The 21,959-nt window shown below is 43.5% G+C and overlaps 1 protein-coding gene across 1 annotated transcript in view; it reads left to right on the top strand.

Moving 5' to 3' along the window:
* Window positions 1-21,959, top strand: part of hydin (HYDIN axonemal central pair apparatus protein) — a 1,560,590-nt gene that overhangs the window by 171,818 nt on the left and 1,366,813 nt on the right. The window contains exon 6 of the mRNA XM_069900939.1: window positions 7,036-7,235. Coding sequence (XP_069757040.1) covers window positions 7,036-7,235 — 200 coding nt within the window. The remainder of the gene's footprint in view (window positions 1-7,035; window positions 7,236-21,959) is intronic.

Below are 21,959 nucleotides of genomic sequence, written 5' to 3'. Positions count from 1 at the left end.
CCCTTTCCACTTGCCCATTTCCCTGGGGGTTATAGCAAATGGTCCTGCTCATGGCAATGCCCCTGGCCAACAGATACTGGCGCAGCTCGTCACTCATTAAAGGGGACTCCTGGTCACTGTGGATATAGCTGGGGAAGCTGAATAGAGTGAAAAGACTGTGCAGGGCTGGGTCAAAGCAGGGGATGGCAAATGGGAAATGGGAGTATTCATCAATGACATTGAGGAAATACACGTTACAGTCTATGGAGGCCAGGAGTCCTTTAAAGTCAACCCTGACATGCTTAAAAAGGTGGGTGGCTTTTATTAACTATGCCCTGACTGTCGTTTGCTCTCAGCACAGGCCTGGCAGTTCTTGGTCATGGATCTGATCTCTTTGATGGAGCATGGCAGGTTGCAGGCTTTGATGAAGGGGAAGAACCTGGTAACTCCGGGTGGTAGAGATCATTATGGAGATTTTGTAGGCAGTCAGTCTGCTCACTGGCAAGGGTCCCATGGGACAGGGCATCCAGTTGCTCATTAAGTTTCCCCCGTCAGTACAAGGTATTGTGATTGTAGATGGACAGTTCAGTTTTCCACCTCAGTATCTTGTCATTTTCAATTTTTCCCCGCTGCTGGTTGTTAAACATGAACACAACAGCCCATTAGTCAGTTAGCAGGGTAGATCATTTCCCAGCCAAGTAATGGCGCCAGTGCCGCACTGCCTCGACAATGGCTGGGGCCTCTTTCTTGACTGAGGAGTGTCAAATTTTGGGGCCCTATAGGGTACGGAAAAAGAAAGCAACTGGTCTGCCTACCTGGTTAAGGGTGGCAGCCAGGGCAAAGTCTGATGATCGCTTTCCAGTGTCTTGGAACAGCTGCTGGACATTCCGAAAGAGGAGGGTGAACAACCACCTGTCGTGATCCATATTGGTACAGTACCAATGATATAGGAAGAAAGCAGGATGAGGTCCTACAAGCTGAATTTAGGGAGGTTGTGGATAAATTAAGGAGTAGGACCTCAAAAGCAATAATCTCAGGATTATTACCAGTGCCACGACCTAGCCAGAATAGAAATAGCAGGATGGTTAGAATGAATATATGGCTTGAATGGTGGTGCAGGAGGGAGGGTTTCAAATCCTCGTGGCATTGGAACTGGTTCTGGGACAGATAGGTCTCCAACTGGGCAGGGCTGGGATCAATGTCCTCAGGAGATTGTTTGCTAGTGCTGTTGGGGAAGGCTTAAACTAATGTGGTAGGGGGGTGGGAGCCTACAAAGAAAGAATGAGGAAGGTGGTACAGAGACCAAAGCTAGAGTTAGGAAAGAGAAGAAGAAAAATAGAGGGAAGAAAAGTCAAAAGAAAAAGATGCAGAGGTCACTAGATTCTAAAAGGACAATGAGCATAAGGGCACTTTATGTGTACTATTAGAAACAAGGTTAGTGAACTTGAGGCCCAAATCAGTTCCCAGGCATATGATTTTGTGGCCATCACAGAAACATGGTTGCAAGGTGGAGCATGATTGTGAATTAAATATTCAAGGATATCAAGTAATACAAAAAAGATAGGCAGGAAGGTAAAGAAGGTGGGGTGGCGGTTGTAATCCAGGATGAGATCAGGGCAATAGCGAGAGATGATATAAGATCTAAGGAGCAGAATGTTGAGTCCATCTGGGTACAGATTAAGAATAGCAAAGGGAAAAAAATTACTGGTGGGAGTTGTTTATATTGCCCACCAAATAACAATAGCACAGTGGCACAGGCCTTTAACCGAGAGATAACTGAAGCATGTAAGAACAGAACGACAGTTGTTGTGGGGACTTCAACTTCTATATATATTGGGAAAATCAAGTTGGTTGAGGGAGTCAGGGAGGACGACTTCATAGAATGCATCCGTGATAGCTTTCTTTTGCAGCATATTAAGGAACCATCAAGGGAGAATGCTATTTTAGATCTAGTACTGTGCAATGAGATAGGTAGAATTAATGATCTAGTAGTTAGGGACCCTCTTAGAAAAAGTGATTATAGTATGATTGAATTTCTCATGCAGATGGAGGGTGCAATAGTTTGATCTAAAACTAGTGTATTATACTTGAACAGAGGAGATTACAACAGGATAGGGAAGAATTGGTCAGCATGGACTGGCAGAATAATTGAGGAACAGTGGAAGACTTTCAAAAGGATTTTTCACAGTGCTCAACAAAAATATATTCCCATTAAAAATAAAGGCAGTAAGAGAGGGAAGACAGCCTTGGTTGACTAAGGAAATAAAGAAAAGTATAAAATTAAAAGCTCATGTGTACAAAGTAGCCAAGAGTAAAGGGAAACTGAAGGATTGGGAAAACTAAACGAGAAATAAGGAAAGGGAAGAAGGATTATGAAGGTAAATTTGCACAAAATATAAAAGCAGATAGCAAAAAAATTTATAAATATATAAAATGGAAGACGGTGGCTAGAGTCAACATTGGTCCCTTGGAAGATAAGAAAGGGAGATTGATATTGAGTAAGGAGGAAATGGCCAAGGCATTGAACAGATATTTTTTATCATCCTTCACGGTGGAAGACATGTCCAGCATACCAAAGAGTGGTGATAAGGATGTGAAGGGAGGTGAGGGCCTTGATAAAATAATTGTTACAAAAGAGATAGTGATGAGCAAACTAATGAGACTGAAAGTGGAAAAATCCCCTGGTCCTGATGGGCTGCATCCCAGGGGACCGAGGGAAATGGTGGGAGTTGGTCATCATTTACCCAAATTCTCTGGATTCTTGTCAGGTCCCGGCAGATTGGAAGACAGCAAATGTCACGCCACTTTTTAAAAAGGGATGTAGGCAGAAGACAGGTAACTATCAGCCAGTTAGCTTAATGTCTGTAGACAGGAAAATGCTTGAAGCTGTCATTAAGGATGAAATAGCGAGACATTAAGAATGAAGGGGTTCCATTAGGCAGACACAGCATGGATTCAGAAAGGGCAGGTCTTGTTTGACAAACTAGCTGGAGTTCTTTGAGGAGATAATGGGTGTGGTAGATAGAGGGGAACAGGGGGATGTTTTATATTTAGATTTCCAAAAAGAGTATGATAAGGCGCTGCACAAGAGGCTTATCAATACAGATGAATGGAGTCGGGGAAAGTATATTGGCATGAATTGAGAATTGGTTAACTGACAGAAGGCAGAGAGTTGGGATAAGGAAGAGAGTGTTTTTCTGAATGGCAGACAGCAGTAAGTGGGGGGCCACAGGGGTCGGTGCTGGACTCGCAGCTGTTCACCACTTATATTGATGATTTGGAAGAGGGGACAGAGTGTCGTGTAGCCAAGTTTGCAGATGATACTAAATTAAGTGGAAAAGCAAATTGTACAGAGGATGTGGAGAGTCTGCAGAAGGATATAGAAAAGGTCTGGTAGATGGAGTACAATGTTAGTAAATATGTCATCAACTTTAAGGAACACATCGAGGAACAGATTATTATTTAAATGGTGAAAGACTGCAGAAAGCTCTAGTGCAGAAGGACTTGGGAGGGCTTGTACATGAATCGCAAAAAGTTGGTTTGTAGGTATGACAGGTTATTAAGAAGGGAAATGGAATGTTGGCCATCGTTAGAGGAATTGAATTCAAGAACAGGGAGGTCAGGCTGCAACTGTACAAGGTGAGACCGAGTATTGTGGAAGGATCTACTGGCCTTGGAGGCAGTCCAGAGGAGGTTAACCAGGTTGATCCCAGAGATGAGAGGGGGTTGACCTATGAGGATAGACTAAATCACCTGAGATTATTTTCACTCAAATTCAGAAGAACGAGAGGAGATTTTATAGAAACATATAAAATTAAGAAAGAGATAGATAAGATAGAAGCAGGAAAATTGTTTTCACTGGTACGTGAGACCAGAACTTGGGGACACAGCCTCAAGATTCAGGGAGGTAGATGTAAGGTGGAGATGAGGAAAAACTGGTTTTCCCGGAGACTAGTGAATCTGTGGAATTCTCTGTCCAGGGATGCAGTTGCGACTATTTCATTAAACATATTTAAGGTTCAGCTAGATAGATTATTACATAAAAAAGGAATTAAGGGATATGGGGAAAAGGCAGGTAGGTGGGGTTAAGTCAATGATCAGATCAGCTGTGATCTTATTGAATGGCGGAGCAGGCTCGATGGGCCGGATGGCCGACTCCTGCTCATATTTCTTATGATCTTATGGCCCTTAACCAAAAGCAAAGGTAGAAAAGGCAGGCAAGTCCACAAGCTTGAATGAGGGAGAAAGCAAAGTATCATGAGAATTATGAGCAACTTTATAACATAGTATTAACATGTCGAGATTAGGGGCACACTCAGCAGAAAATAGTACTAGGTTCCTCCGCCATGCACAAAGAATCTTCACCTCACCCCAATACCAATACAGTATGCAGCCTTCAGTGGATAACAAGAATTCCTAAAACCTGTTACTCTCAATTTGACGCAGTGATAGAAATGCCCCCATCAACTTCACTGTACATTTTAGTTCGGCATTCAGTGCCTGATAAGGAAGTTGAGCCTGCTGGGTCTAAACGCCTCCCTCTGCAATTGGATTCTTGATTTCCTGTCGGGGAGACCTAAAGCAGTCCAGATCAGTAATAGCACTTCCAAGGCCATCACACTGAGCATGGGTCCCCCCAGGGCTGGGTGCTTAGTCCATTGTTGTTCACTCTCCTGACCCATGACTGTGCAGCTAAACACAGCTCAAATCATATCATCAAGTTCACTGATGACACAACTGGGCCTTGTAGTAAGTATGAGGAGGCAGCATACAGAGTTGCGGTGCAGTCGCTAACGGACTGGGGCAGAGCCAACAATCTGTATCTAAATCTTAAAAAAAAACAAAAGAGATGTTCAGGAGGGCCCAGGTGACCAAGCTCGACTGACCATTGATGGGTCGACTGTTGAGGTGGTCAAGAGTGTCAAGTTCCTTGGAGTGCACCTGGTCCTTTAACGCCAGCTCCATAGCCAAGAAAGCCCAGCAGTGCCTCGTCTTCCTGTGAAGGCTGAGGAAAGTCCATCTCCCACCCTCCCTCCTCACTACATTCTACAGAGGATGTACATGTAAACTGTGCAACTGCATCATCGCCTGGTTTGGAAGCTGTACCACCTCGGACTGCAAGAGCCTGTAGAGGAGAGTGAAAAGATCATTGGGGGACTGCTTCCTAGCATGAAGGACATCTACTACCCTCGATGCAGTCAATAAACATTGTGAAGGTCTCCACATACCCCTCATGTAAACTGTTCTCCCTGCTGCCATCTGGTAGGACTTGGGCCTTTACGTCCAGATTAGGCAACAGTTTTCCCCCAAGCCATCAGGCTCCTGAATTCCCAGAACATATGTGGATAGTGTACCGTGGACCTTTACTGTATACGTTTTTATATTTTATTATTTTCATGTGTTTAACTTCTAACTTGTATGTACATAAATATGCTCTGTGGTCCTGGAGAAATGCAATCTCGTCTCTTCATGCAAGCATGGTATGAACGATAAATAAAAGTGACTTGACTTGACGAACTCCCATTGAAGTGGTTCTTCTACCTTTTATTCTGCAATTCCTTTTCTTCCCTTTAACGCCTCTACCATCCTTTCTCCTTCCAATGTCATTTCCCCCTTGTTTGTCCTCTGCATCTCCTGGCTTCTGCCTTCTTCCCAGATGTAGTTAATTATCTTTCCATGGCTATAGCATTTGACAGCCAAATGTAGTATTTGGTTTGGATTTCAGCAGCAAAGAAGATAAATTCTGTAGTAATACTTCTTATTTAAAGGGGATGCTTTCCTCAAAACCACCTTCTATGAAGTTTTGTTCCACGAGTATATAAAGGCATTAAATTACCAAGTTATAACCTTGAGATCTCTTCCTAAAGGGAAAAGAGACTCCAGGGTGGATTTCTTCAACAGCCTTTTGCTATATGGGGTTTATAAAGTGAAGTATTACGGTGAACTCTTAGACCAAAATAGTTGCATTTAATCACAAGCATTAACTGGAAGTGCTCAGTGGGTACAACAGAGAACCCCTGTGTTAATGTAACTGCTCTTGCTGATGTATAGTATATCAGTCAATACATGTATTATCTTCAGTTTTTTTCTGAAGAACATGGAAATTACAGAATAATTTTATTTTTAAAATATTGAAAACCCTGATCAATGTTCCATCAGAGGTTATGTGGAATTTAGCCAACAATACAACATATCGATTCGCAAATGACTCCTGGAGTTGTTCCAAAGATTTTATACTTTAGCGCTAGGAATTGATTTTTTAATGGTAACCATTTATCTGAAAATCTGGATCATCACCTAACAGTAACATAATAATAATGCACCATAATCTCCAAAGATGTAGGCTAGAATTTTCTGATACTGGGCTTCTATATAGTGGGATATGGGTGCACAATAGAAATGCTATGTTAACCAGGTACATTAACTGACTTGGGTTTATCAACATCTAGAAATCTGTTTCCTTCCTTCATTGATTTCTGTTTGGTGGCTGTTCCTGGTGTGCTTTATGGCTCTAAGAAGCCATTTTAAAGACCTCTCTTCCAATGTGCTATTGCTTCATTTGCTAACTTCACAGCCTGGTATGCTGGAGCCAGACATTGTCCAAGGCCCAACGTTTAATATTTATCACTTTCTCAAATTGGAGCACACATTTCTCTTGTTAAAATTAAACTTGTCTTCATCGACTTCAGCTAGAAATGTTCCTAGCATTAATTAGGTAGCTAAGATTAAACTTAAGAACCAAGTGTAATTGTCATTCAAGTTGATTGCTGTAATTTCCATATTTCCCTTCAGTAACAATTTAAAGATGATGTTTAAAAGTTCGAAGCAGCCTGAGAGCCAGCTTCTCAAATGCAGTGCTCCCAATTTATTCCAGTGCACTTTTGTAAAGTTTGTTTTTTGCTGATTAAACAATATTTTTGATGTCCATTTAGATGATGATGATCTGTTCATTTGAAGGAAAGGGTTGTTGCATGGGTCTTGTTTTCTGAATCCTATGGTGTGTGTGTGAATAAGAATTAAATAAACAATTTAGTATCTATTGTTTCATTCCTTCAGGACTATATCCATGAATTGATCTGCATTACAGAGAGAGAGAAGTTTTTGGTGCCCATAAAAGCTATTGGAGCACGTGCTATTTTGGATTTTCCAGATCAAATCAACTTTTCAGTGTGTCCTGTGAAATACAACTCTCAAAAAACTCTTCTGGTTCGGAACATTGGTAAAAGAGCGGCTAAATTCATCTTGCAGACCAAAACGTAAGAATTGTCAACCTTTTTTATGTGGTGGAGTGTACAGAGAATTAATTAAGTGACTTCTGGGGATTCTCAGTGTATAGAACTGATCAAAATTTTCTAAATAATTGTGAGGCTGATATGATAATGATATTCTTAAAATCTACTTCAAATTGCTCTTTTCCAAACACAGCTGTTATTTGATAAAGTTAATATATTGGCAGCATTGGAAAATTATGTAATGACTAGAAGTCAGGGGAGATTAATAGCACTCAAACTAGTCTAAGCGAATTAAGATTTAGGCTAAAGAATGGTCTTCAACTTGAATGAGTGGGGATAAATCCGCACTGACAGAGGAAACTATTGCTGGTTGAATCATGGACGAGAAAGAAATGATTTGACTTTGATTGATGTCTTCCTGGCACCTTGTCCTTGTGAAGGTATTCTGGGATATTTGTCTCAGAGCTTCATTAACTTAGTTAACATTTAAAATCGTGACCATTCTCCAACTAAGACAAATAGATTGCAGGTAAATTTTGCAATGTAACCAGTGACACTGAAATGGGGAGGATACTGTGTTTCATATAGGCTCTTTTGGAAATTTACAGAGATACTTGCAGGATGAGCTTCTTTTGTGATCCAAGTGTTGGTTTCACTAAAGAAAAGGTTTTTGATATTAGTTTAGTGTAATTTAAAAACATGTTCACAAAGAATGTTCAGCGAATTCCATAAAATGTCTGGATTTGACTTTGCTCTTGAGTCAGAATTTTTGAAAATGTTTCTATCAGAACATCTGTACATTCCCTCCCCACTTCAGATCTTTCTGCTGTTTGTTGCCTGCTAGCTTCCTTCCCTCTCAGTTTCCACTCAGGATCGGAATCACCAGCTTGTCATGCCACTGAAATGAATTTGACTTCCAATCAATAATCGGCCAGTATTCAGAAAATGAAGAGACCAGCAACATCTGTGCAAGGAGGAAGAGAGTCAGTAGTTTTGTCTGCTTCACAAATTCTGCCTTGTCTATTGAGTATTTCCAGCATTTTCTTTTAATTGTATATTTCTAGTATCTTCAGATTTTTGATTTTTCAAAAATCACCTGCACCCTGCAACAACTCTTGGTATTATCATAGTTTTATTGTATCTTTTATCATTCATACTTCAGTTCTGTTCCACAACAGTTTTGTTATGCCAAACATTAATCCACATATTTTTATTTTTAATTTTACTTTAGTTTAGAGATACTAGTTCTGTAACAGGCCCTTCGGGACTACGAGCCCGCGCCATCCAAAAAATACATTTGACCAATTAAGTTACTAACCCCATTCATCTTTGGAATGTGGGAGGACACCAGAGCAGGACACGGGGAGAGCATACAAACTCCTTACAGATAGCAACAGATGTTGAACAGTGCAACCCACAACCTTCCAATCTGAGATACACAGGACACTGCCAGGTGCTGGAATCTGAAGCTGCTGTAGGAAACTAGTGAGAGAAAAAGAAATGTCCCCCATTCTGATCTTGCTTGGCCCACTGAGTTTCTCTGGCTGATTGTGTCTAGCTTCTTCCAGCCTGATTCTGGGTACTCGCTTTCAAATATTCAAACCTATTAAAATCAACTGCCAGTGTTCCCTGCATTATGAGCTCACTCCAGACTTCTAAGGACACTCATTAACCAATATTGTCACACTTACGATTCCTGTCCCAATCCTTCTCTGCCTGGGGATCTCATCTGAAAACATGGACAAAAAATGTTGTGCAGAGAAACCAGGTTCTCCACTGTTATTTGCACCTCATTTTAGTGTGTGCCTTTGTATAAAGATTTAAACCTAAAATAGAGTTAATCTTGACGATTCATGCATTGGTTTACACCAGTTATGAATGGCCTTGCATGCCAACTGAAGCTGCCTGTACTTCTGCTCCTGGTGTGCAAGTAAGACTGAGGAATACAGCACCAGTGGCGAAGAAAGCCTACAGCTTCCAAATTTTAAAAATTATTACAGGACAATTCAAATGAGGTTTCTTGCTTCATTTTTAGAAGAGAAAAAGTCAGCATGGATTAAAATAGAAATTTGTAGCATTCATGCTATGATGAGTGTGGAAGGAAGACATACACAGAAGGAGTTGAAGTCAAAGACTGCTTTTTTGGGCTCAAGGTGCTGACGTCAGGGCCCCGTTAACCTCTTTTAAAGAATTTAAATATGTAAATGGTTAGAACCATGTGGTGGGCGGTGTCTTCTTGGCAATCAGGTTTCTTTACTTTCTCCTTTATTTCTCTTTTTGCTTCTCTCTTATCATTATTTCTTTCTTTTCCTATTTGGGAAGTTTTTGCTGGGGCGAGGGCGTTTGGTGGTTTTATACCACCAACACTAATATTTGATTATTGTATTTTGCTATTCGTACATACATAGACAAAAATTTTTTTTAAATATTGAAAAACAAAAAGGTGTAAGTATGGTTGAGGGAGGCAAGACTGAATCAGTGGACTAGGCCATATTCAAGGACTCATCCTTAGACTTGAATGAATATGCAACATGTCACTGACTTCATCAAAACCTGTGTGGATGAGTGTGTGCCATGCTCACATAGGGAGTTCCCCAACCAGAAGCTTTGGATGAATCAGACGATTTGCAACCTGCTGAATAGCAAAGTGGCAATTCCAGAGGAAGCTAAAGGGAGAGAGAGAGAGAGAGAGAGAGAGAGAGAGAGAGAGAGAGAGATATGCCAGCTATTGTAGGAAATGCAGGCCATTACAGCCTCCAAAGTGAGGGAGAACATCATAGATGGCTGTGATGCCTCATTACCCGATGAGCTGAACACCTTCTCTGATCACTTTGAGAAGGAGAATTCAATAGTCCCAATGAGAATCCCTGCAAAAGCTGAGGACTCTGTGATATCTGTCTCTGAGACTGACGTCAAATCATCATTCAGGAGGGTGACCCCTCTCATGGCTTCAGGCCCTGATGGCATACCTGGCAAGGTACTGAAAATCTGTGCCAACCAATTAGCAAGAGTGTTCATGGTCATTTTCAACCTCTCCTTGCTGCAGTGACAGGTTACCACCTGCTTCCAAAGGGCATCGATCATCCTGGTGCCTAAGAGCCGCGTGAGCTGCCCCAACCACATCTACTGTGAGGAATTGCTTCAAGAGATTGGTCCTGTCCAGAAATAACATGTGGCTAAGCACAGAACTGGACCCACTGCAGTTTGCCCATCATCACAATAACTCCAAGCAGTCGAATATCACTGGCTCTCCACTCAGTTCTGGATCACCCAGAAAACTGCAACTCAGACATGAGGCTGCTATTTATCAACTGCATTTCAGCCTTCAACACCGTTATTTCCTCAGTGCTGGTCAACAAGTTCCAAACTCCGAGTCTCTGTGACTGGCTCCTTGACCTTCTCATCGAAAGACCACAGTCAGTATGAGTTGGTAACAACATCTCCTCACTGACGATCAACACAGACACACCTCAAGGATGCATGCTTGAAAACATGGTTTTAGAGATTCAAACCAATAAACTTCCATCAGAGCCTTCCTTGCGATCCTTATCTCAATGTGCTGGCTCCAGGAGAGGTCTTCTGATGTATGGTCTTCAAGGAACTTGAGGTACTTGGCCTTCAAGTTCTGCACTTTCTCATTAAGAAGATATTCATGAAGCCATAAGAAATAGGACGAGGAGTAAGCATCTGTCTATGGATATTCAATCCCTATTCCTCTACATACCCCATACCGAAGGCCTCAAAGCTCTTTGTTTCTTTCTGGACAATAGACTTAACCAGTCACCCTCCACCACTACCCTCCTCTGGCTGGTAGAACTTGTCCTCACCCTCAATAATTTCTCCTTTGACTCATACCATTTTCTCCAGGTCAAAAGAGTAGTCGTAGGTACCCGCATGAACGCCAGCTATGCCTGCTTTTTTGATGGCTAAATTAACAATCCATGCTACAAGCCTACACAGATAAGGCCCCTCAACTCTTCCATTGCTACATTGATGACTACTTTTGCACTGCCTTATGTACCCATGATGAGCTCATTGACTTCATCCACTTCGCTGTCAACTTCCACCCCGACCTCAAATTCATTTGGTCCATCTTGAGCAACATTCTCCCTTTCCTCGATCTCTCTATCTCCCTCTCAGGAGACAAACTCTCGATAGATATCTACAAACTCACCAACTCCCACAGCTACCTCCACTATACCTCTTCCCACCCTGGATTCCATTTCTTTCTCTTAATTCCTCCATCTCTATTGTATCTGCAGCCAGGATGGAGACTTGCATGCCAGACATCAGAGATGTCCTCCTCCTTCAAACAATGTGGCTTTCTCTCTACCACCTCCACCTAAAATCCTCCATTACCCAGGCCCCCTCCATGCCACAACAAGGACAGAATTTCTTGTCCTCATCTACCACCCCATAGACCTCTACATCTGACACATCCTCCTTCACCATTTCCACCACCTCCTTCGACATATATTCCCACCATTAGACACATAATCCCCTCTCCTCTTTCTGCCTTCTGCAGAGACTGCTCCCTCTGTGACTCCTCCCTCCCCACCAATCATCCCCTTGGGATCTACCCCTGCGCCCACACTTTTTTCCTCACCACCATTCAGGGACCCAAATAGATTTTCCAAGTGAAGCAACATTTCACTTGTGCTTCTGCTGTGGTCTCCTCGACATCAGAGAGGTTGGGCGCAGACTGAGAGATCACTTTGTTGAGCACCTCAGCTATGTCTGCTGCAATAGTGTGGATCTCCCAGTGGTCACCTATTTCAATTCCCCATCTCATTCCCTTGCTGACATGTCTGTCCATGGCCTCATGCACTGCCAGACTGAGACCACCTGCAAATTGAAGGAACAACAGCTCATCTTCCAACTGGGCACCCTCCAACCGGATGGCATTAATATTGACTTCTCTAGCTTTTGTTAAACCTTTCCCCCATCCCTGTCACTTTCCCTTAGATGTGTCTCTTTCCCTTGTCCCTGTCTCCTTTTACGCACACAACACAAATAAATTCTCACTTCTCCCCTTATCATCCAGTTAACACCTTTTGTTGGTGTGGACTACAACCCCCAACCAGCCACAAAACCCTCCCCACATTTAAAAAATGCCTGGACATACTGTAGAATCCAAAAATGTTGAGCTGCAAATCAAGGGTTAAGTCATGGTACTTTCTTTTTCCAACCTTCTACATACTAATTTCTACACTTTGTATTAGCCATCTGCCAGTTCCTTGACACTACATTTTCCTCAAATTATTAAATGCAGTATGTGCAATAGTCTACTTTCTCTTTCCTTGATTCTTTTAAAATGTACGTATGCAAGTTATTTTGACCAGTAATTTAAAAAAATTTTAAATTTAAATTTTGACAAGCATACGGCTTGTAACAGGCCCTTTTGGCCCATGAGCCCATGCTACCCAATTAACCTACACCCACAGTATATTTTTTGAAGGAAACTGGAACCCACGGGGAAAATTCATGCAGTCACGAGGAGAATGTACAAACTCCTTACAGATAGTGTGGGATTCAAACCCCAGTCCCTGTTGCTGTAACAGTGTTCTGCTAATTGCCACCCTAACTGTGCCGTGTTTTGAGTTTATTACATTAATTCAATGTATCTCCTTTTTTTCTACTTTAAATGCTCATTATTCAGAATCAGAATCAGAATTGTCGTGAACAATCATGAAATTTGGTGTTTTGCGGCAGCATCATAGAGCAAACATTAATGTAAACCACTTTTTAATAAAGTAAAACAAAATAGTGCACAAAATGTTATTCAGGAATCTCATGACAGCAGGGAAGAAGCTGTCCTTTATGCTCCTGTTGTAGTGTGCTGGATGTGAGTGAGTGAACAGACTGGAAAAATAGACTGTGAACTCTGAGGTTGCAGCAGGAATGTTTATTTAAACTTTGCACACTTGCTTATCAGCTGTGTATTCGGACCACATGTATGCCTTGCTGCTTGAGTCACACTGACTCAACTTCCGTCGTGGAGCGGAAGATATGGGAATGCACTGCCCTCTCTGCTGCGACTTCCCCGCCGGTTCGTCATGCAGATTTTTGCATCACCATATAACCCTTCCCACAGAACTGGTACCGGTGGTGACTTAGCATGTGGGAGGCCTGCCTCTGTGTGGTGGCCACTGCACAGGGACCAGCTGCAACAGGTCCAAATGTGCTGGCTTCAGGTGGTCCACCGTGAAAATCTCCTCCCTGTTATCGACCTGCAAAGTGAAAGTGGAGGTGGTGCGGTGGAGCAACTTTGTAAGGTCCCTTGTAGGGATGCTGGAGTGGTGCTCTGTGTCCACCCCTACCCTCAAACACAAAATCACAAGACATGAAGTCTGTGGGCAGATGAGTTGGAGGTCTGCTGTGTCTGAATGGGGCTGGGAGGGGCAGGTCACTGAGTTTCTGACGGAGGCGCTGAAAGTTCAAAGGGGGTCCTGGGGCTGTTGTGCGGATGGAATAAGGACTGACCTGGCACTGTGAGGGTATCACTGTAGAGCAGTTTGGTGGTAGAGACCCATAGGTCATCTTTGGAGGCTGTGCAGATGCCAAGGAGGACCCAGGGCAGCTCATCTACCCAGTTAGGGCCATCGAGGCATACCATCAGGGAAGTCTTGAGGTGGCGATGGAACTGCTCAACCAGACCATTGGATTCAGCGGAGTATGCCGTGGTGAGGTGTGGGGTTTGGCCAGGTTGGACCAAAGGGACGATGTGAATTGGGCTCTAAAGTCCATGGTGATGTGTGATGGAACTCTGGAATTGACGATCCACAAGGAGAGTAATGCCCTGCCGCAGGTGTCTGCGGTTATGTTGGGACGGAGAACTGCCTCTGCCCACCTAGTGCGCCTGTCCACCATCATGAGGAGGTATCACTGCCCCCTAGAGACAGGGAGGGGCCTGACAATGTCTATTTGGACATGCTGGAAATGGTGTGTAATGGGTTTGAAATCCTGAACTGGTAGCCGGGTGTGAGTCTGGACCTTTGCACGTGCCCACTCTGTGATGCATTTGTGTAGTCCATGCCAGACGAACCTGGTGGAGATCATGTGGACTGTGGTTTGGATGGAGGAGTGAGACAAATCATGTATTAGGTGGAACACCTCCGTTCGCCATTTCACTGGAACCACTGGCCAAGGGATCTCAATGGAGACATTGCAGAGGATAGTGGTCTTCCCATCGTCGAGGAGCAGGTCCACTAGCTGAAGGCCAGTCAGTGCTGTGTGGAAATAGGCTGTGTCCGGGTCCGTCTTTTGTGCACGGGCCAACTCGTAGTAGTCGACACCCTGTGACCTGGGGCAGACGACCGGCCTGGAGAGGGCATCCGTGACAAAGTTATCATTACCCGAAAGATGGTGTACGTCGGCGGTGAATTTGGAGATATATGACAGGTGTCACTGCTGATGGGCTGACCAGGGATTGGAGAAGGTGAAGGTCAGCGGCTTGTGGTCAGTGAAGATTGTGAAGTTTCTGTCCTGGAGTAAGTAGCGGAAATGGTGAATGACCAGGTACAGAGCCAGCAGTTCCCTGTTGAAGTCACTGTACTTGTGCTCAGGCGGGTACAGATAGTGACTAAAAAAGGCAAGTGGCTTCCATTTTGGTCTATGAACTGCTGAAAGATGGCTCCTATGGATCGTATGGATGATAGGTGCCTCCATGGGTGGTTGTGCGAGTATGGTCAGGCTGGCGAGGGCATTTTTTGTCTTTTCATAAGCCGGCGTAGCCTCGGTGGTCCAATCGAGCTCTTTTGTGGAGGTGGAGATGAAGTCGAAGAGGGGTTGCATATTAGCAACAGCCTGGGGAATAAACCTGTTGTAGAAATTGTCCATTCCTACAAATTCCTGCAGGCCTCTAAGTGTGGTAGGCTATGGAAACTGGCAAATGGCCTCTACTTTGTCCGGAAGGGGCACTGCGCCATCCTTGGTTAAACAGTGGCCCAGGAAATCTGTCTGTTGGCAGCTGAATTCACATTTGGCCAGGTTGATGTTGAGGCCAAACTAGTTGTCAGAGGTGGGTGATGTGTTCCTCGCTTTCCCCCAGGATGTCGTCCAGGTAAATGAAGAGATAGGGCTTGTCATGCCCAACAGCGTCCATTAGCCGTTGGAACATTTGGGCTGCATTTTTAAGGCCAAAGGGCATCTGTAGAAATGTGAAAAGGCCGAAAGGGGTAATAATGGCCATTTTTTGTACGTCATCTGGGTGGACCGGTATTTGATGGTAGCCCCATGATAAGGTCCACCTTGGAGAAAATGAGGTTGGCTGTAAAGTCCTATATGTGTGGGACTGGATACTGGCCAGGAATGATGGTGTTGTTTAATGTCCTGTAGTCACCATAGGGTCTCCAGCTGCCGTTGGTCTTTGGTACCATGTTCAGTGGTGAGGACCATGGGCTGTCTGACCTGCAGACGATGCCCAGTCCTTCCATGCAAACAAACTCCTCCTTGGCAAGCTTGAGCTTGTTAGGTGTCAGCCGGCGGGCTCGAGAGTGAATGGGCAGTCTCTTGGTCGAAATGTGGTGCTGCACTCCATGGGACGGCTGAGTGGTTGAAAACTGTGGGCACAGGTTGGCCGGAAACTTGGCAGGGAGGCGTGAGTAGCGGTTTGTAGCCACCTCCACTGTGGCGAGGTGAGTGGTTTTCTTGTTCGAAGTTCCAAGAGGGATGGGTCTGAAATGTTTCCACATGGACCAGCCCTGTAGGTTGACGAGGAGAGAGTGCACCCAGAGAAAGTCTGCTCCTAGCAGGGGCTTGTCGAATGCAGCCAAGGTGAAATGCCAGTGGAAATCCGTATTTCCGAAATGCTGGGCAATGTATTTGTGGCCAAAGCTGGAGATGGTGGAGTTGTTGGCTGGCTGGAGGGTGGGGCTTCGTGGTCTTGTGCGCGTCTCAAGGGGAGTTGGCAGAATGACGCTGATCTCGTCTCTTGTGTTGACAAGGAACCTGCGGCCTGAGATGGTGTCACACACATGGAGTAGGCTGTTCTTTTGGCCAGCCGTCGCAGCCACTAACAGCAGCTGGCCTGCTCATTTTCCTGAAACAAGCAGGGTTGATGGCATTTTCTAGCTTCCGCATCCAAGCGCTCGGGATAGATGCTTCTCTGTGGGATTCTGAGTCTGGCAGGAGGGGTGCTTATCTGCTGGTGGGCTCGGTTTGTGGGGCAGTTGCTGTGGCGGTTTGATTCGTCGGTGAAGGGTCTCTGGATTTTCACGTTACGTGTGGTAGAGGATGTCGGCCCTAGCAGCCACCTTCATAGGGTCATTGAAATTGGCGTCAGCAAGCAGGAGGCAAATGTCCTCTGGCATTTACTCTATGAAGGCCTGTTTGAACATTATGTCCTTCCGCCAGTGTGAGGATCTCGTCCATCAAGGGGGACGGCAGGCGGTCCCCTAAACTGTCAAGATGCAAGAGCCTGTTTGCCTTATCATGGTGTGAGAGGCCAATGGTGATTATGAGGAGGTTTTTTAAGGCTAGGTATTTACCCTCGTCCTGCAATGCTTGGATGAGGTCGTCTACATGGACAGCGGTCTCTTGTTGGAGGGAACTGATGATGGAGAAATACCTGCTGGAGTCCGAGGAGATTTGCTTGAGCTGGAACTTGGCCTCCACCTGGCCAAACCAAGTACGGGGCCGATTGGTCCAAAATGTGGGTAGCTTGAGCACTATGGCGCCGAATGCTCTGAGATCCTATAGTAAGAGTCTTCAGAATGTGGAGACTTGTCAGGGTCACTAATTGTAGCGTGCTGGATGCGAGCGAGTGAACAGACTGTGAGCTCTGAGGTTGCAGCAGGAATATTTATTTAAACTTCACGCACTTGCTTTTCAGCTGTGCAGTAGGACCGCGTGTATGCTGATGCAAACACGCATGCCCACTTCCGTCATAGAGCAGAAGAGATGGCAACATGTCGCCATCTCTGTCATGACTGCCCCGCTGACCACGCATAACAAGTGTGTGTGTCGCCATACTGTATATTTTTTCCCAATGGGAGCAGAGTGAAGAGGGCATGGCCTGGGTAGTGGGAGTCTTTGAGAATAGAGGTTGATTTTTTTAAGACCCTGCCTCTTGTAGATGTCCTCGATATAGTTAAGTCTGCCACCTGTGATATCACAGGCCGAGTTCGCAACCCTCTGAAATTATCCAATGCCATTATCCAACGCCACATCCATTCCTTTTATCTTTCTGGTAAATGTCAAAACAAAACCAAATACTTAAAGATTTCAGTTATCTCCCATTGATTTCTGTGAACTTATTAATGCCTGGCTCGGTAAACTTATGCTTTTTGCTTTCTGCAGTATATCAATATAAATTGATATATATAAATCTTATCAATAACATTTAAAAGATTTATGCTGTTTGTTCTTCAACAGATCCCCTTTACTCATACCCTGTGGATCGTCACAGTGGATGAGGCTTCACTAGGTAGAACCATTTTGATTCAGAGTCTCTCAAGAATTAGAATCAATAGTTCTGAAGTACTTGAAGGACTTCTGTTCCTCCTCACAGCACTGTTTCTCAAATTGCTCAGTGCAGAAAAATTAGAAGCTGACATGGCCTTTTTATCTCATGTGATTTTGTAAACAGTCTGTGGATGTTGGAGATGCTTGCCTTTAGTATTTTACGGGGTGGCCAACCTTTTAATTTTTAATTTAGACATACATTTCGGCCCATGACTATCTTCTGGTGTTGGTTAATTGGGCGGCATGGACTCGTGAGCTGAAATGGCCTGTTATTGTGCTCTATGTCTAAATTAAAAATTAAAAGCTTGGCCACCCCTGAGTAGATCAATTCAATTTCTTCAGAAGGCCAATTTGAAAATGGCTCAGCTTTTCATATGGCCTGATCTGCACTTGCACAGCAGTGCTGACGAGACATTGGCTCTGCAGATCATCAGTTATGCCTGTTGGCTGAAGCCTTTGTCCAACCCCAAATGCTTCCAAGACTTGCTTCCGTAACTCCAGCACTTCTTTTTCCACTGATAGGAATTGCACTTTTCTGCTGACTTCACCAGCCTCTTGTCAGGCCCTGGGGATTTATCCACCCTCATTTGTTTAAGACAGCAAGCACTTGCTCCTCTTTAATCTGTACAGGTTCCATGACCTCACTGCTTGTTTTCCTTACTTCTCATGACTCTGTGCCTGTTTCCTGAGTGGATACTGATGAAAAAAAAACCATTTAAGATCTCCCCCACTTTAATCTTCAAGGGGACCAATTTTATCCCTTACTATCCTTTTGCTTTTAATATATCTGTAGAAACCTGTAGGATCTTTAATTTAAATTCCCTTTGTTGACATATTTGTCTATGGTCAATGCTAGACTGAGACCCCCTGCAAATTGGAGGAACTGTGCCTCATTTTCCATCTGGGCACCCTCCAACTGGATGGCATTAACATCGACTTTCTGTTAGGAACCACCTGCCCATCTCCATGCCCCATCTTTTTCCCCTATCTCCTTTCCTCTAGCTCCTGAGAAGTTCCTCTCATTCCCTTGCCTTTTCCTGGTCTCCTTTCACAGAGCCAAAATGTATTCTCTTATCATATCCAATTAACACCTTTTCTTTGTTGGCCTTTACTCCTCCCCATCCCATTCCTTCCCCTTTTTTTCCCCCAACTTTTAATTCAGATCCTTGTACCTTAAGGAAGGGATCAGGCCTGTCATGTTGGTAATTATTTTTACCTCCTATGGGTGCTGCAAGACCGACTGATTTCCTCCAACATTTGTATGTTTTCACAGTGAAAAACTATTGCCAGAGAGAGTTTCATTTAAAATTCTAATAATAGCAAGAAAGAAACTGTCATTAAATCAGGAGGTTCATATTTTCTGGTTTGTGTATCTTTAATATGATGGAAGTGGAAAGAAGAAAGTGTGACCAGGATGTGATGGCCCTTCTTCGATATGTTGACTGCTCCCCTGATCCAATAGGAAGCATAAACAGAGTTGATGGAGAGGTTGGTTTGTGAGCTAGTCTGAGCTGGGTTGACAACTCTGCAATTTCTTGTGGCTACAAGCAGGGCAGTTCCCGTACCAAGCTGTAATGCAGCCGGACAGGAATACTTTCTATTGAGTGAGAAGCTCAGGGACATGCTGAATTTCCCCATGCTTCATCTCTCACTCCAAACAATGTACATTAAATTGAAATTCTCACATATCTGTTGTATTTTAATGTTGTGGTAGGTATCTAACAACTTATCCCTTAAAGCAAGAAATATTTTGAGAAAAATCAAATTATTGCATATCCTAGTCCCACTTTAAAATACATTTTTTCAGAACTTAACCCCCATTTGTATCCATGTGATGGAAAAGTACAGATTTGGTTATTTTAAGAGCTTGATAGATCTTTCTTTCTAGCATCATTTTTCCTTACCTACCCTGCCTTGTAATGTCAAAACTCCTGGAATCCCCCACCTGGTTTCAATCATCTTTGTTCTAGCTTGCTTTCTGGCTGTTCTGATGAACTCTACTGAAATGGCTGCACATAGCAGTTATTTAAAATCAACAGGTGCTATTATTTTTCCACATGATTTTCCTTTGCAAATGGGCATGCAGGGAGCTTAGGACATTGAGAACCCCTGAATGTCTACATTTTGATTTGCCCCTCTGGATCCCAGCGGATCGTTTTGTGAACCAGTGGAACCTGCTGGAAGGGTGTTATGCCCACATTTGGACAAAATGTTGTTGGCACTGGATTATCTAATTAATGGGCAATATTCCAGGCATCCACCTGCTTCAGAATGTTACTCAATATTTAAAACATATCTAATGATTACATGGCAAACTATCAAGTTATATTTGCTTAGAAGAAACATCAGCATTAAAAGTCACCTATTCCAAGCCTACATAGTTATTTCTCAAGGCAAGTTTGTGAGTAAAATATCTTTTAAAAACACACAGAAATGTTGGAGGGACTGAGCCAGCCCCGCAACATCCATAGGAGGTAAAGATATATTACCGACATTTCAGGCCTGAGCCTTTCTTCAAGGTTTAGCAAAGAACAAGAATGTGTAAGAAAAAAGACTGAAAACTGGCCAGGGGCGGAGTGAAGAGAAGTAAGATATCTTAACAAAGATGATCAGGTTCCCAGGGCTTCCAGGCCTGGAATGCTTGACCAAGAAATCTGGACTGCTCAGGCCTGGAAGCCATTTGAATGTCATCTGGGAACTTCTCGTGCAGATTCCTCAATCCACTCCCTTGAGTCGATCAGTAGGCAATTGATAAATGTGGCCTCCAAACCCAGCAAGATTTGATCCCTGATGCTAAGACAAATGAAGAGAGGAGAGAGAGAGAGAGACCGTGAGGAAATAGTAACAATGTTATCACAGTGAATGAAAGGAAATCAGACAGAACAATTGCAGTATAAAGCTTTATGCTTGCTGATTTATCACTGGGTTCCCTCCAACAACACAAAAATGGAGATGAGAACAATTTATGAGCAGTAGAGACAGATTTTACCATGGGCAGTGATGGATGCAAATCCTCAAATCAAACAATGAAGTACTGAAAATAGTCCAACATTCCACCCCCCCGCCCTCTCACCCCTCTAACCCCTGAGGGTCTTCACCATCCTCTCCAGCCTTCCACTCTCTGAGATGGAACCTTGTCCTCAGTAGGGAGCTTACCTTCATCCAATATCATATTTCCATGAAAAACAAAATTAGAAACAAATTTTCTTAGAAAATGCTAGTTTGGCAAAGGGAAAATTTGGGAAGTTAGTGTATGGAGTAAATTAACAGTGAGTGTGGATCTCACCACTGTGAGAATTAAGAATGTGTACAATTGTCATTGACATCTCAATAAAAGGAGCAAGTTTTCAGAGAATAATTTTAATAATCAGAGAGACGAGAATGTGAAATGAACAGAGACAAGAAGCTTGAAGTGAGAGGACTTATTTTCAATTGTCGTGGCTGGTAGGATAGTCACTGCTGAGAGCCTTGAGAGAAATCGATGCATTTGAACCATTGGTTCCTTCATCCAGCAAGTTCCTTTCAGTTGTTTGGTTTAAGATTGGAACTCTATCTTGAAGTACATACCCTGTCTTCATCATTTTTTGACTATAAATGAACCTGTGACACCAGTGTTAAATTTTTTCTCTGTTGATTTGAATCTGTGCATCTTTGATCGATTTTTGTACTTGTGTCTAAAATAAGATGTGGGATTTTTATGCTGTTTATTTGTTCTCTGAAGACATCACCTTCTAAAGTTGAAAATCCCTAACTGACTGACCACTTTCCTCATTTCATACATCAGTGCTTGTTGGTGTTGGAGCCTCTTCTATTGTGATTTGTTAATGATTGGAAGCAGTACTCCTCATGGTCTGTTGAGTGTGATAGAACTAAGCTGTGCAGCACGTTGACTTCTACTCTACTGCCTTTGCTAATACAAATTGGTCATATTGAGGATCGCAAAATAAAGGCTTATCAAGTCTGCTCCGCAACTCCACCCTGAGCTAAAGCCATTCTCACATCTAATTTCCAATTTTCAGCCTTTTTCCCATATCCCTTGATACCCTGACTAATTAGATACCTATCAACCTCCTCCTTAAACTCCCCCAATGATCAGCTTCAACAGCCGTATGTGGCAATGAATTCCACAAATCCACGGCCCTCTGGCTAAAGAAATTTCTTCTCATCTGTGTTTTAAATGGGTACCTTCTAATTCTAAGACATATCTTATTCCTATCTACTCTGTCCAATCCTTTCAGCATTCAAAATGTTTCCCTGAGATCCCCTCTCATTCTTCTATACTCC

This window comes from Narcine bancroftii, chromosome 10, assembly GCF_036971445.1.
Source record: "Narcine bancroftii isolate sNarBan1 chromosome 10, sNarBan1.hap1, whole genome shotgun sequence".
NCBI classification, from domain to species: Eukaryota; Metazoa; Chordata; class Chondrichthyes; order Torpediniformes; family Narcinidae; genus Narcine; species Narcine bancroftii.
The sequence above is the reverse complement of the archived record's forward strand: the minus strand, read 5'-3'. Positions and strand labels throughout refer to the sequence as shown.